Here is a 14,815-nt window from a genome sequence, read left to right on the forward strand (position 1 = left end):
CAAAGAGAAAGAGCGCTTCGAAAGAAGTCCGTATTTCCGAGCACACTCAAACGCATCACGTATCAGTCCGCTCCAAACGTCAGTGTGGAAAGTACGGATATCGGCTCTTACCGGCAGTTGTCTTCACTTTTACTTGGTGAGTGACCATCCATGCAAGCTCACCTGTTCAATTAATCAATTTGTCACAGGCAGCCTCCCGTGCTCCCTTTTCACGCTCCAGACAGCTGATCACGTTCAACTGGAAGCTTCCTCCACATTGGTGCGCAACGCTGTGGGCGGGCCGCGCGCCGGGGCCGTGGCCTGGCTCAACTCCACCCGCTGCAACAGCATCTGTTGCCATGGAGATGCACCTTCAGTGTTTCACACAGTTGTGTAACTACCTGGCTTACCTAGATATGAGCTACCGGCTACCACGCTGGTGATACTAACGTGGTTCCGAAAAACAAACTTGCCGTTGGCAAGTATGCGCTCCAGTTTATAGTTGTGATAAACTCCAAAATCAGTCTTCTGGTATCCAGGACAAGTTTTTTGCCCTCTTCCCAGTGACCAAAGTTGCAAATCCCTGTGAAATGAGGCATTTCCGCCTTCTGAAACAGTAACTAATAATAATTAATTTAGCAGTAAAATCACTCAAGGATAAAGTGTCCAGATGATAGTAAGACTGAGGCTTTATATTGGTTGTACACAGATACTAATGATTTATTAAATATCCACAACGCTATTTTTTCTATCTCAGTAAACAGAGCTTTGACATGGAGACTTCATCATCACCATTGGCAAACTGCAGTTGTAAAAGAAAGAGAACTGCTCCACATGAGAAGAACAAGAGGTTAAAAACCGAGCATGTGGGAGCTGGAGAGTTGCAGTACGCATGTGCCTACGAGCGACCAAGCATCTCGGTGCTGCCTGGCCGCCTGCAGCAGCCTATTACATTAAAGGAGCTGACAGAGTTACTGCATTTCGCTGCTCTGGGGAAACCACGTGGCATCAGACAGCCCAGGTAACGACTGTGTTAGTAATGTGTTATCGACTGAATCAATTCTCATTAAGTGACTCTCTGCAAGTACTGTGTCCCTGTACTGCAATAATCCTAAAAACACATTATTGCCTGGACATTTGTATCGCTCTGCTTCTCTTTCCCAGTTGGTGTCACCTTCACCACCAGCAAAAGGTTCACAGGGTAAATGTTGCCATCGTGGAGGGCCTGACACAGAGTCACTTTAATAAATATTACTTCGCACTGCAACATCTCAGGACAAACTACAACACTGTAAGTAAAAAGGAGGCCACAAACGCACCACCACAGGTTATCTAACGAGATGTAATTCGTTATTACCCTGTCCGTCACAGAGAGTCACCTTTACACCATCGTCGGAGGACATAGCCTCAGGAATCTTTACAAGTGAAGTACCGAAAAGAAACTGGTCTCCTATTAACTTTCCGCTATCACCGCTGCAGAAATGTAAGAAACATGCTTTTATTGCTTCTGTCCCGACCATGGAGCTGTAGTTTTTAGTATTGTTTGATGTTTCCTCACTTCCGTGTCATTGCGCACGGCTCCAGTTGTGAACGCACACCCAGTGGTCAGAGAGTTTGGGAAGCAGAAACGGGGACTGACCGCCTACGTTCTCTCCACGGAGGAGATGATCAGGAGGCATTACCCCGTCAAAGGTGACAGAGCTTGTTTTTGAAGTGCATTTGGTAGAATTCCAGTTCGACGTGATCTTTTTTGCCGTCATAAAAATTCAAATGACAAAGTTTAGTTTCAGCATTTGGTTTTACGTATTCAACTGCAGTGGTTTTGACCGCTGAGCACCCAAGAAATCAGACAGAAATATTGGAGCCGAACGCCTCATACGGACCAATCACTTCTGCTCACACCATTATCAATGACAAAGAGCTAACTCAGCAACGTACTTATTGGTTTATACAGTTTAAAAAAAACTTAAAAGGAGGAAAAGCAACCTAATGCAAGTCAGGGTCAAGTCGCAGGGTAAATACAGGTGGGAGAAATGTACTAAAATTAACCTCAAATGCAAGGAGAACATGCAAACTCCCCACAGAAAGCCCCAGTGAACCAGGAATTAAGTCATGTGAGACACTCTTTCCATTGGTAAATACACCAAATCGTTAATCATTTGCAATACATGTTCCCTTCCCACTAGGAATAATGGGCTTTGAGGAATTTGTGTGCACAGACACCTCCGCCTCCGTGACCGACCACAGTCCTTTGTTCAGCATCGACTGTGAAATGGTGAGAAGCTCTCAATCATCCAGATGATTTCTGCTTTCCACAGTGGAATTCAGTGTAGTAGTTTCCTCATAAGGAGTGTGAATAGCAGCTGCTTATGTGACGGCTTTTTAACCGACATGATGTGCCCAGAATGTCAATGATAAAGTACTCCTACTGTGACTGTAGTGGCTCTCCAATGGCCTAAATGCAGCAAATGAGACTTTAAGATGTTGAAATGATCAATTAAAGCACAAATACTGTCACCAAAATCTTACTGTTGTAGCCAAACACTGCAAATGTGTTTCAGTGTCTAACCGCCAAGGGACATGAGCTGACCCACGTTTCCCTGGTGGACAGCAGTGGGACCTGTTTGATGGATGAGCTGGTGAAGCCCCGAAACAAGATCATCAACTATCTCACCAGGTATGCACACATACTTTTGGACAGATATGTCAGAAACAAATCATGTACCGTGTCATGTACCGTGTTCCCGCCGCCTCCTTCCTGGCAGGTTCTCTGGTATCACTGCGGCCATGCTGCATCCAGTTACAACCACCCTGCAGGATGTTCAAGCGAGGCTTCGGACACTGTTGCCGAGCAATGCCGTCCTGGTGAACCATTCCATCGACTGTGACCTCAAAGCCCTGAAGGTGAGTGACGAAACCCCTGACCGTCAGTCAGGCGACGCACGCTGGATGAGAAAAGAGCAAAGTGGTCCAGGCTGACCCGCAATAAGAATCACACAGATAGAACTCCTTTATATGGAATTATGTACCTCTTTTAATAAATGTAGTCCAGGTAGAGACCCCTAACTTAGGTTATTGTGAAAACATCCAATATTCCACAAGAACATCACTTAGCAGTTGATCTTTATCAGACATTGTTTGGAAGAAGGAAAAAGACAATATTGTTAGCAGGAACTACAGCAGGAGTTACTTCTCTTATGACTTTATGAAAAGTAAAATTTGGATTTGTCATTTTTAGCTCAACCGTTTCCATGGCCCATGGCGTTACAGTAACATGACTATAGATAACAGAATGGAGTAGAAGTACTTCATCACTACCAGAGGGAAGTTTTTTTGCAGCGTTGCTCCACACAGAGTAGAAACAAAGTAAATGCTTAAAGAAAAGTTTTGATTGCGTTTTTTCCCCGCTGCAGCTCATCCATCCACACGTGATCGACACTTCGCTGCTCTACAAAAGAGAAAATGATCAGAAGTTCAAGCTGAAGGTGCTGGCTGAGGCGGTGCTGAAGTGAGTTGTTGCTTTTTGTGTGCGTGCGTGTCCTGTGTCTCTCGCTCGCTGTGGGCTACTGATTAAATTCCTCTGTCCCGTCATTAGAAGGCAGATACAAGCGCCTGGGTGGAGAGGTCATCATCGTCTGGAAGACGCCTTAGCAGCTCTGGAACTGGCGCAGTACTTCATCCAAACAGGACCTGCTAAGGTAGGAATACGTTCCTCTGAAACACAGGCACACACACATGCAGAGTAATGCAAGAGGTGTGTGTGTGTGTGTGTGTGTGTGTGTGTGTGTGTGTGTGTGTGTGTGTGTGTGTGTGTGTGTGTGTGTGTGTGTGTGTGTGTGTGTGTGTGCTGTCAGGTTGTAGAGCTTCATCTGGAGGATCTGTGGAGCCACAGCTTAGTAGACCAGGAACCCCCCGACTGTGAACCTGCTCCTTCACCCATTTACAGGTACGTTGTGTTCCATCAGATACTCCTCATATTCATATTCATATTCATATAGTGGGTCTATTCTGAGTCAGGTCGACTTCTTTATTCATCTGGGTTCTACTTATTCTTAAGAAAACAACGTTATATTTGACTCACTCTTTGTCGTGTGACCCCGGTGCAGGTTTTCTCACACCCTGGAGAGTCTTGGCCGTTCCGTAGCGTACTCGGGGAAGCAGCCCTATATCAAATTGGACGTGACCCACCAGCAGTGGCACCATTCGGACAAGGAGGTGGGAAACAAAGTGTTTGTACCTACAGCCTGTTCATTATGCTAGATCAGACCCGTCTGTCCTGCAACATTTCAGCTTCTTGCGTCCTTCAAGAGACAAACCAACCATCCCGTCCTCTCCGTCGCCCAGTTCTCCTCCTTCTCCGACCAGGAGAAGCAGCAGGATCTGAGCGTGAGTCAGTCGTCTGTTAGTTCCTTCTCTCCTTCAGAACATGGACGGCTTTGCGATGCGAATCATAGGCTGGTGGAACGATGTGAAGCACGGAGGTCTTTAGTGTGTGTGTGTGTGTGTGTGTGTGTGTGTGTGTGTGTGGATTTTTACTTTTTTGTTGTTGTTGTTCTTCAACATTATAAAGTCATGTCCTTGTTGTTTCCATGCTCACGCAGGATGAAAACTTGATCCTCATCCTCGCGAAGCTGGACTACCACCTGGGGAAACTCTTCCAATCCCTCCCAGATGGCACCTTGTCGGTGGTCCTGTGGCCTGGACGACACAGGTAAAGACTCTCGCGGCATCTCCTTCACAATGTGATCTCCACTGAACCTTTCTGACTGTTCCCTCCTCTCCTCCTCAGTGAGAGCAGTCTCCTTCGCGGTTTGTGCTTCATGGAAGTCAAGCAAGACTCTCAAGAAAAGAGACCCTGACTGTCCACCCTGGTGGACTCTTCAGGCTGCTGTTGGCAGCACCAGCACCCCCTACTGTCCTCCTCAGTCTCTGGGTTCTCAAAACAACACTTTCCTCCTGCTGCCTCCTCCCCCTCTTACAATAAAACCCTTGCACATTATGTGGAGACTGCGTCTGTTCCATGACCCTTTGATCTAAGACAAGATAATTCACGCTGCTCATAGACAAGCTGAAACATCAAGTCCAATTTCATCTAATCCCCACTTTTCCAAGAAGCTCTGGGGGATGGCTTTTCAACGTTTTCCTGGAGTTCAGCGAACTTCTCACACTTGATTTTATTTATTTTTAAATGTTTTTATTGATTCATTTCAACTGTGTGAAAACATACAAAATACTATACAAAAGGGAAAAAAGATAATTATACAAAATTGAATATTTTATTATATTATTATAAAACAATTCTACATAGAAGTGTCAACAAGAAACAACAGTTGATTAATTTGATAAAAAATTGGAGAATTGTCCAAAGTGATGAGTGTCTTTGCAGTCTAAACTGGGAGGCCGGGGGGCCTCGTATGGAGGGTCGAGGAGACTGGGGGCCGCCAACGCCAAGTCTAGCAAGTCGACAGCCTCGAATAAAGACTCTGTGAGGCCAAGGGCCTGGAATGGAGGCTCTGGGACACTGGGGGCCTGGAATGGAGAGGCTGGGAGGCCGGTGGTCTTGGGTAAAGAGGCTGGGAGGCCGGGGGTCACTCCTCCAGACTCTGGGAGCCCGGGTGTTGTCCTCCTCTGTGTTTTTCCATTGGTTTATATATTTTTTCCATTCTTGTGCCTGTCTTGGTGGCGAGGATTACTATCCGAGGCGGCCGTTTATTTTTAATATTAAAATTTGACTGCCTTTTTTTAGCCGCGTGACTATTTCCTCACCGTTGATTGCACAGACACAAAAAGCACATCAAAACGTGCAGAACATTCGAGGATAGGTTGCTACAACTTCTATTAATGATTTGGCTAACTGTTTCAGAATAAATTGCAAAAAAAACGGTGGAAAAAAAAGTCCCATAAAAAGTGTATAGGAGAGGATCATGGAGGAGATCCGAGGAGATCAGCATCCCTTACCAGGGAGATTATTATTATTATTATTATTATTATTATTATTTAGAGTAAATGTATCCATACATCCATTCAACCACCTTCAATGCCACATAATCCAGGACGGCTGAACACAATCACTGTTCATTCTGGCTGTATGACAAAATAATCCATATTGAACAATTAGTAGAACAGATGTAACAGGTGCAATTTACAAGAACCCACTGAACTTTCACCTTCAATGTAAATAATGCGTTTACTTATTTCCCATCCAACGTCTCAGCTAATCCCACAGTGGTTATGAGGATACCAGCTCTAGAATCATTAGTGTTCACAGATTTTAAAATAAAGTGTAGAGATTTTGCCCTTTCCCTGATCTGTTCTGTGTTTATCCGTCACCTTTGTTGGCCTTCGTCTCTCTGATTCCAGTCAGCCTGCTCTGCGTTGGCGGCGGTGAGGGCTGTGCCAGTGAGGGTGAGTGTGGCCACACTGTGGGCTATGGCCAGCGCTGTACCTGGGCATTTACTCGCCATAATCCTCTCGCCATCTGCGCCGCTTGTATGTCCCAGCTCCCACCCCGCCGCCCTGCAGCCCCTCCTGCGGGCCCGCCACATTCTTCTGAAACTGTCCGTCACAAAGCAGTAAACCACAGGATCCAGGCAGCTGTTGAGGCTGCTCAAGGTCACCGTGACGTGATAGGCGAACACGTGCTCCGTCCCCCTGCCCAGCCCCTCGCCGGCAAACCTCACCCGGAAGTAGACCAGCACCTGGCGGATGTGAAAGGGTGTGAAGCAGACGGTGAAGACCACCAGGACGGCAGCCAAAAGCCTGATGGCGCGAGCCCTCCTGGCACGGCTCTGCTGGGGCATCGGGCCGTGGTTGGAGGAGAGAAAGCAGGTGACCCGCAGGCTGAAGCCCACCACGGCGAGCAGGGGAAGCAGGAACTCCAGGATGGTGAGGTAGAAGTGGGCGGGAAGGAGCACGCAGGAAGAGCTGAACCCCAACGCCGACGTCTGGGGAGGAGAGAGAGGGAAGCCAGGGACAACCATCCATGCACAACGAATTAGACGTTTCTACGTCTCGGATCAAGAGTCAAACCATCAGATCTGAGGAATAAATCGTAAAGTGCACAGACACAAGGCTGTCAGGACGGGAAAATGTCAAAAACTCTCAGTTCAGAAACCAAAATCAATTCCTAACAAAAGAAGCAGCAGATTTAAGCAGAGAAATCTTGTGATCAGGCGGAACAAACATACTTGTCATTTGTCTTTGTGTTACCAGCTGTAGATACCTAATATAAAATCCGCTGTGATTTGGAGCCAGTATTGATTAATCAGTCTCTAAACTGTGACCCATGTGGGAAATTTGTTGATATTTGACTTTTTCCTTCAAGGATTATTTAATTGACTGTAAAATGAAGTGTTATGCAAGTAGTTTCCAGATGAATAGATTATAATGTCTCTCACTTTTTGATGAGCATGTATCCGTACTATTGTAACATTACTGTGCCACAGTGTGGTTTACAATCATTTATGTGATGGAAGATGCTCTGCAAACTGGACAGTAGCATTTCTTAGTAAGCATGTTTGTGAAGGCCGATTTTATCAGGATAAACTGCGTCGTTCAGGGATCAAAAACACTGTTATTGTAGCCGAACCTCAGTATTCGTCACAATCAGACACCTTTCCACCTGCTGTAAGGAGGCCTGAAGAAATACACTCCACCTCTTTCAGTAAACAAGAGTTTAGTGTGATAGTGACTCAAAGCAATGACCAACGTACTTTAACTGCAAATGCATCACTAATTTCAAAGTAGTTGTTGGTTTCTGTTGCTTTACTGATAACATTTATGCTGTTTTTAAGTGAGTGCTCACCTGAAAGGAGTAGGTCACCACAACGGCAACGAACCACACAATGGCACTGATGCACCTGGCCGCTCCCGCCGTCCTCCATCGGTGGAGAGCACTGGAGGCGTGAACCACTGCCAGGTACCGATCAACACAGATACTTGAAGGGGGAAATAAAAGCCAAAGACGTCGTTGTCGGCAGCGTGTGGCGACAGAGCTGATTTAAGGCGAGTCGAGTGCCATTCCAGTCCGCTCACCTGGTCAGAAACAGGATGCTGCAGTACATGTTGACGAAGTAGCTGAAGGTGTGGACGTAGGAGCAGGCCACGCAGCTCCCGCCGCTGTGGTACAGGGCGATGCGAGCGGGCAGAGACAGCGCCACCAGGAGGTCGGCCACGGCCAGGTTTATGGTGTAAACCACAGAGGCTGAGGAGTGGGCCGAGGCGCCGCAGAAAACATAGAGAGCCAGACTGTTGAGGACCACGCCGACCGCCAGCATCAAGCAGTTGCACACCTGCACAGGGGAGCGTGAATACTGAGAAGGTTTCGGCCTTGGGCCTTCAATTCATTTGTTGTTGTTGTTTTTCTGTATCAATAACATTAAAAAAACAACAACAACACAGAAACACATAAATAATCCCAAGATGTTCAAGTGAGGCCATTTTAATTTTTACCATCAGAGAAACCCAGACTGCACGGAAGTCCTGGTACAGCTGCACATCCAGATGTGCTATCCGGTGCAGATACGGCGTCCCCCACCGCTGGTCCCAGCTGCTGCAGTTACTCAGGTAGGGGGCAAAGAGGGGTAGAAGGGGCTCCGCAGTGGAGGTGGTGCTGATGTTGGTGAGGAGGCTCTCCATTGGTTGGGAAGAAATACAGGGATCACAGATTGGCTGGAAAAAAAAGGGAAGATGTGAGAACAGTAACATTCTTTATAAAGATGTTTTGTTTAATTAAAAACAAATTGAGGCTGCGTGGGGCATAAAGTCGCATACACGTGTATAAATACCCCTTTTACTGTTATTGTAAAGTTATTGACTTTGCTCGTTGGCATTTTCTGCACAAAACTAACTGACTGCATCAGACAGCATATCATTAAAAACGCTTTTATTTTATTCCTAAAACGTCGACTATTTTTCTGTCCTACGTTAGTGCTGTAAGAGAACTGCATCATTTGCGTATTGGAAAATGTGTCGTTTTAGTTACTGACCGAAAATGATCTTGTGCAATTTGTTTTATAGCACCTGGAGAGACTCATTAAACTGACAGCTTGTTTTTTTGGTTGAATCACTTTGTTGTTATTCTCCTTGACAAATGTCAGAAGCTTATTCGGGTCAGAGTTTGTTTGTGTTTTTACAGGCAATCACTGTAACTACACTGTAATATTCAGACTCGACAGTCCCATAGGGAACGTGACCTCATCACGTCCCGCAATGTTTATTGGAGACAGACGAGTTTGACCTTTTAGTCTGAAGTCAGCTTTTTGTCAATTGTAAATAGTGGCAAATAGCTCAGATCTAAAGCGATGGCGCATGTCCAATGTGGCCTCGCCGCGTCGGAGTGAATGAATCCATCTTCCTGTGTTTTCCAAAAGGATGTGACACTTTCAACAAAGTCAAGCACACGACCCTGAGTGTTCCTCCCAGCGAGTCACTACACTGCCATTTAACGAGCCACTGACACGTGTTTTGTCAAGTACAAAATACGCAGCGACCCTATAAATTTGATGAATGGGACACATCCTGTTTAAAGAGACGGAGGCTTTAAAAATAAATTTAAAAATCTTCAACTTTTGCACTTTCAAGAGGCTTAAGATTAAACCAATGCAGATCCTAGAATGGATTACATTTTTCAAAAGCACACTGGTTTTGTGTAAAGATTTTATGACATTATATAAATATAGTCGTACAGTCGATACATGCATTGATTGCTTTTTTTTTGTGCACTGTGTAGAGAAGCAATGGTCAAATTTAGGCACTGTGAAGTAGTTTGAGTTCTTACTGTAGTTACCCTTTAACATTTTAAGTTAATTAAATCATTAGTTTTCCTTGGTATTTACAGTTTGTAACTGTATCTTGTAAATTAAATAGAAAGGCTTGATGGCAGAATCTTTTAGCAAATCTTGGGCTCAACTTCCATTCCATCTTGCTGGACAATTACTGGACCAAAAAAGTAATGAACATGCTGACCTCTAGTTTCCATTCTATATAAATGATGTGAAGGCATTGATGAAATTCAGACGTAGAGAAAATCAGTTTCACGTTGCAGGAAAAGTTTAAGTCCTGTACCTGCATCCAGGAAACCGAGACTTTATGTATTTAAACAAGATTGTTGAAAAGAACTTGACACCTGGGTGACACACTGACACAAAATCACAACTTTTATAGTAATTGGCCTGTCAAATACACCAGTTTTGGAAAAAAAAAAAAAGAAAAAGAGTCATTCCTTTCAATATAAATACCAGAGATGGATGGGATCCTTTCGGTTAACATGGAAAATCTTTCCACTCTTCATCATTACAGGACAGTTTCATCAAAACATGGCAGAAGGCCTGGACTAGAAGTCTATAAGGAGCCACCAGATTGTTAAATTTGCATATCATTGTCCAGTATCATTTAATGTCCGTTTGAATTATACATCTTTTTCTGTCAGTCGTCTATTAATCTACTTATTTTTCTATTTTGTTGTCCACAGTCACAACATTGTGTATCAAAAATAATGAAGTATTCTCAGTGGTTACAAAAAAAGAAAAAAAGAAAGATAATTCGTAAAACCAGAGTTGCGGACCACTCCATCTAATGTTACCAAAACAGTTTGCAAATTAAGGTAAAAATCTACAAACAGGCGAGGGGGAAAAAAACCCAAGAAACATCTGGAAAATTAGTACAATTTAACTTAGAAAGGGACACACAAGCACAAAACTGTGAGTAAAAAGCCAAACAGAGAAGATGTAACATTGGACGTCTGATAAGTCTGAGAACAATACCTGAGAATGGAGCGTTGGTGGGGGAGGGGGAGTCCTCGCACTGCAAAGGTGTGTGATGCTTGAAATATTATTTAATCCTCACACTTCTAAAGACAGTGAGAATGGATGAGAATGTTTGGGAGGGGGGATTCTTCAAAATCTCTCTCTCTCTCTCTCTCTCTCTCTCTCTCTCTCTCTCTCTCTCTCTCTCTCTCTCTCTCTCTCTCTCTCTCTCTCTCTCTCCTCTCTCTCGATCTCGACAAAAAACAGAAAGAAGCAATTGGATGAGCCGCTTCATTTAAGTGGGGTTTGTCTCATTAAGGTTTATTTAAAGCTGTCTCTGGGGTGGTCTCACACTGAAAGGGTCCTGGAGGAATAAATAAAACCTGTCCTGTGTTTGTGTCTAAGTAAATATCGGACTCAATTAGAGAAGAGAGAGGTGAAGTGACACTGAGAAGCAGACAAAGAATTCTAAACTGTGCCGGTGGATGTGTAGTGAAACAATCCAGAAACACCACGTTTACAAACACACATTTTATTAACAGAGAGACACAGACCACGTGCAGAAGAAGCTACTGAAGTTTTAGTAGGGAGTAAAAACGAAGAGGCATGTACCGTTTATTTAAAGACTGATTTGCTATGTGGAGGGAGGCAGCACTTCATAAACCACCGTGAGATAAACAGCTTTAAAGAGTCGACGTGTCAAACAAGCTGCTGGAGCACAAAACCCCCAAAAACCAGCAACTCAATTCAGCCTCAGTGGTTGAAAAAGAGATTTAGATTTTGAATTTATCAATTATGAATTTATCAATGGATTCATCAGGCCCCAATCTCTTTTCTTTCCGAATGTTCAAGTTCAGTTTCTAATTTCTGCTCTAGTGTGTCGTTTTCCTTTACATTCTCATGAGAACGCTGCAGATTCAAGCGCACTTCTTAAAAGTCACCAGTAGGTGTCAGTCACACACCAAAGTAATGACAATGAATTCAAGATAAGCCATTCTTCTAAAAGAACTTTTAACAAGGAAACACAATTGTCTGAGACAGCAACACAATGCTTTTTAAAGTCCAACAACTTCAAGTGTTGGGAAACTATCGACTGCCTTGCCTGTGAGAGACCGGTTCCACTGTCATGTCACAATGAGAGGGATGACATCGTGTTAGGAAGTACTGCTCACAGCCACATGACATGTGGAAATCCAAACATTATAGAAGAGAAAGTATCGACTCATTGATCTCCCATCCATGCACTTTTTAAGATGATTTTCACAGCTATACATTTCTGAGAATTTTTTGCACAATGACAATTTTGTATTCAAAGAAAAACGTTGAAAAAGAGACTCAATAAAAATGTACTTTATCCCCTCTTTGCAAATGTACCGTATAACAAAAACATAAAAAAAAAAAAAAAAGAAAAGTAGAATAATGTTTAATTGCAGGCGGCTGCATGGTGTCGTACTTCTGTACGTTTGTCTACAGTGAACTGGAATCCCTACCATAGACATGATAAAGAGTGGACGCCTCATTGACTGGTGAGGAACATGTCAACAGCGCCGCCATCTTGGACCGGTGGTGGTGGAGGCAGGGGTGAATGAACGTACTCCTCACTCTCTAAGTAGAATTATAAGTTCAATTTTGAACCGATTTCCAAACTGTTTTTTTTTTTTTCAAAAACGTCATACATGTAGCTACTCTGTTTAGTGTTTATCATGTCTATGGTGTTAATGTGCAGTATACACTTTGTTTTACCTGACCGTCATTCGTGTGAAATTGATTGACAATGTTTTGTAATTCATGTGAAGTGGTGCAGTCAATAAATTGTGAATTTCTTCAGCGAGACAGATATCGTAATGTATCGTGGATGAAATTTCCAGCGATATACTGAGCCGAATCACTGTATTGTGATAATACTGTTATTGTGGGCAAATAGGTTACTGGCTATACTCAGCCGTAGTAATGGTTATGATAATAATATCAATAATAATATAAGAATCCAGTAACTATAATACAATAATAAAAACTATAATAATAAACAGCATTAGATAATTATAATAAGGTAATATAAAATAACAATACAGCAATAATAACAGTACAATGAGAATACCAGTAAGTATAGAATAAAATAATAATATGACAATATAATAGTTATCAGAATAGCAATAACAATAATACAGTGGTAGTACAATTATACAGTAATAATTGTCAAATGCATAGCCATAGCCCAAAACAATAACGTCAATAAAAACCTGATCACATCTGAACGTTTTCTGGGTTTATTTGTTCTATTTACGTCTATACGTTATATATATATATATATATATATATATATATATATATATATATATATATATATATATATATATATATATATATATATATATATATATATATATATATATATATATATATATATACCATATATACCATATATACCATATATATATATATATATATATATATATATATATATATAGGGAAACAAAAACGGGAGACGGCTCGTCTCCCGTTTTTCGTTTTACAATCGAAAATCGAAAAACGAAAATCGGACGGTTTCCCGTTTCCCAATATGCGTTTCTTAAACAAAAATCGGGAAATAAAATACGACCGTAATTCTTTATTTCAAGTTTGATTTGCCGGAAAACCCGGAAGTCGACCCTCTTCGTCTGTTGCTGCCGCTGCTTTACCATCCAGACTCGTGTGGCTTTCCCCTCGGTGATATTCTTGTATAAATTTAATGATTAAAAACTTTAAAAAAAATGTCTTTGGACGGTTGCGCCAACGTAATAGTGGACACGGACCCCAACGGCATGACTACGGGTGAAATGAGAGTTTCAGGGAGGAATGTCTGAAGATGGATCTCCAGCAGAGCCAGGCTTCTCCACCTACATGATGGAGCATCACCTCCAAGCTGAAGCTGCTTCAGCTGCCGCTGAGGTGAGCAGCGTTGTACGAGATTAATTTATGATATACATTACATCATTAAAATCGCGTCTTTTCATTGATTTGACTGCAGTCTCACAGCGCCCCCTACTGTCAGAAGCAGCACACTTGCAGATTGTCCTCAGAGCTCAGCCATAACATTAAATGAAATATTTCTCAGGAGAGAAAAATCCAAATTATAAACTAAATAATGATTCTAAATGTGAGATTCAGTAGGGTTCATTTTTAGTTACACTATAATATTTACACATTCTAAAAAACAAACCGTTTTGTATTTTGGTTAAAATATAATAATAAAATATAAAAATGTATTATTAGTGTTGTTTTTCTTGATACTATTACTATTAACTACCTGATGCAGCTCTGTATGCAGTTATGCGTCATTTTCATCATCTTACTGATTTATGTGTTGCTTTAATTGATGGTTGAGATGATGACAGGATTGTGTCTTCTAAAGGAAGACGTGCCAGTGAAAGGACAGGATTGTGTCTTCTGAAGGAAGACGTGCCAGTGAAAGGACAGGAGCAGCTTTACAAGTGATTCAACACCACAAAACACATTTTCTGCAGACGGCATCAAAATCGGTAGGTTTTCTTTGTTGCTGTTCTTTTTCTGAGCGGTACTTTGTGAAATTGACGTGCTCTGATAATTAATATTCTGATGATTCAATCTCGATGTTGCTTTGCAGGAATGGTATTGTTAAAAAAAATTATGTTTTACTTTATCATGCATTTAAATCTTTTGTTGTTGTTTACATGCACTCAGAGGTTATTTGTGATATGCAAATCCCTTTTCTTTACTTTCAGAACCATCACATTGAAAGGAGTTGGGGGAAGGATTGTATGTTTTTCTTACTGTGAGCCATTAAGTTCATTGAACTAAAATTGGAATTATATTCAACTGAGCTCCAACAAAATGTAATTGTCATGTTTGCATGTCTTATTTGTTTATTGGAAAGGTTGTACTGTGACATTCTCTTCTTTCAAGAATAATGTAATAAAATGGTCTTAAACTTTGTGTATTCTGTCTCCCTGAGGTTTTTACTAGGAAATTCTCCTGACAACTTTGTAGATGAATATCAACTATAAAATTAAGGCCGGCCTGACTCATTTGCTGGATCAAGAGTTCCTCAGTCTACAAGATGGGGTTGCCAGGTT

General features: G+C 42.4%; 2 protein-coding genes across 2 annotated transcripts; one reads left to right on the plus strand and one right to left on the minus strand.

Moving 5' to 3' along the window:
• Positions 1 to 752: 752 nt before the first annotated feature.
• Positions 753 to 4,838, plus strand: LOC308122952 (RNA exonuclease 5-like; the record flags this gene model as incomplete). The annotated part of the gene is made up of 12 exons (XM_080485135.1): positions 753 to 1,000; positions 1,144 to 1,270; positions 1,351 to 1,462; positions 1,564 to 1,671; positions 2,166 to 2,254; positions 2,541 to 2,656; positions 2,745 to 2,883; positions 3,393 to 3,487; positions 4,086 to 4,194; positions 4,270 to 4,365; positions 4,581 to 4,690; positions 4,769 to 4,838. The coding sequence occupies 12 exons, from the start codon at positions 753 to 755 to the stop codon at positions 4,836 to 4,838; spliced, it is 1,419 nt and encodes a 472-aa protein (XP_080341261.1).
• A 1,467-nt stretch (positions 4,839 to 6,305) lies between these two features.
• On the minus strand, positions 6,306 to 8,616 carry LOC308122953 (G-protein coupled receptor 20; the record flags this gene model as incomplete). The annotated part of the gene is made up of 4 exons (XM_080485136.1): positions 6,306 to 6,923; positions 7,784 to 7,916; positions 8,014 to 8,270; positions 8,431 to 8,616. 4 exons carry the CDS (start codon positions 8,614 to 8,616, stop codon positions 6,306 to 6,308), a joined length of 1,194 nt encoding a protein of 397 aa, XP_080341262.1.
• Between the last annotated feature and the right edge of the window lie 6,199 nt (positions 8,617 to 14,815).

Source organism: Lipophrys pholis (assembly GCF_963383615.2).
Source record: "Lipophrys pholis genome assembly, chromosome: 17".
Lineage (NCBI taxonomy): Eukaryota > Metazoa > Chordata > Actinopteri > Blenniiformes > Blenniidae > Lipophrys > Lipophrys pholis.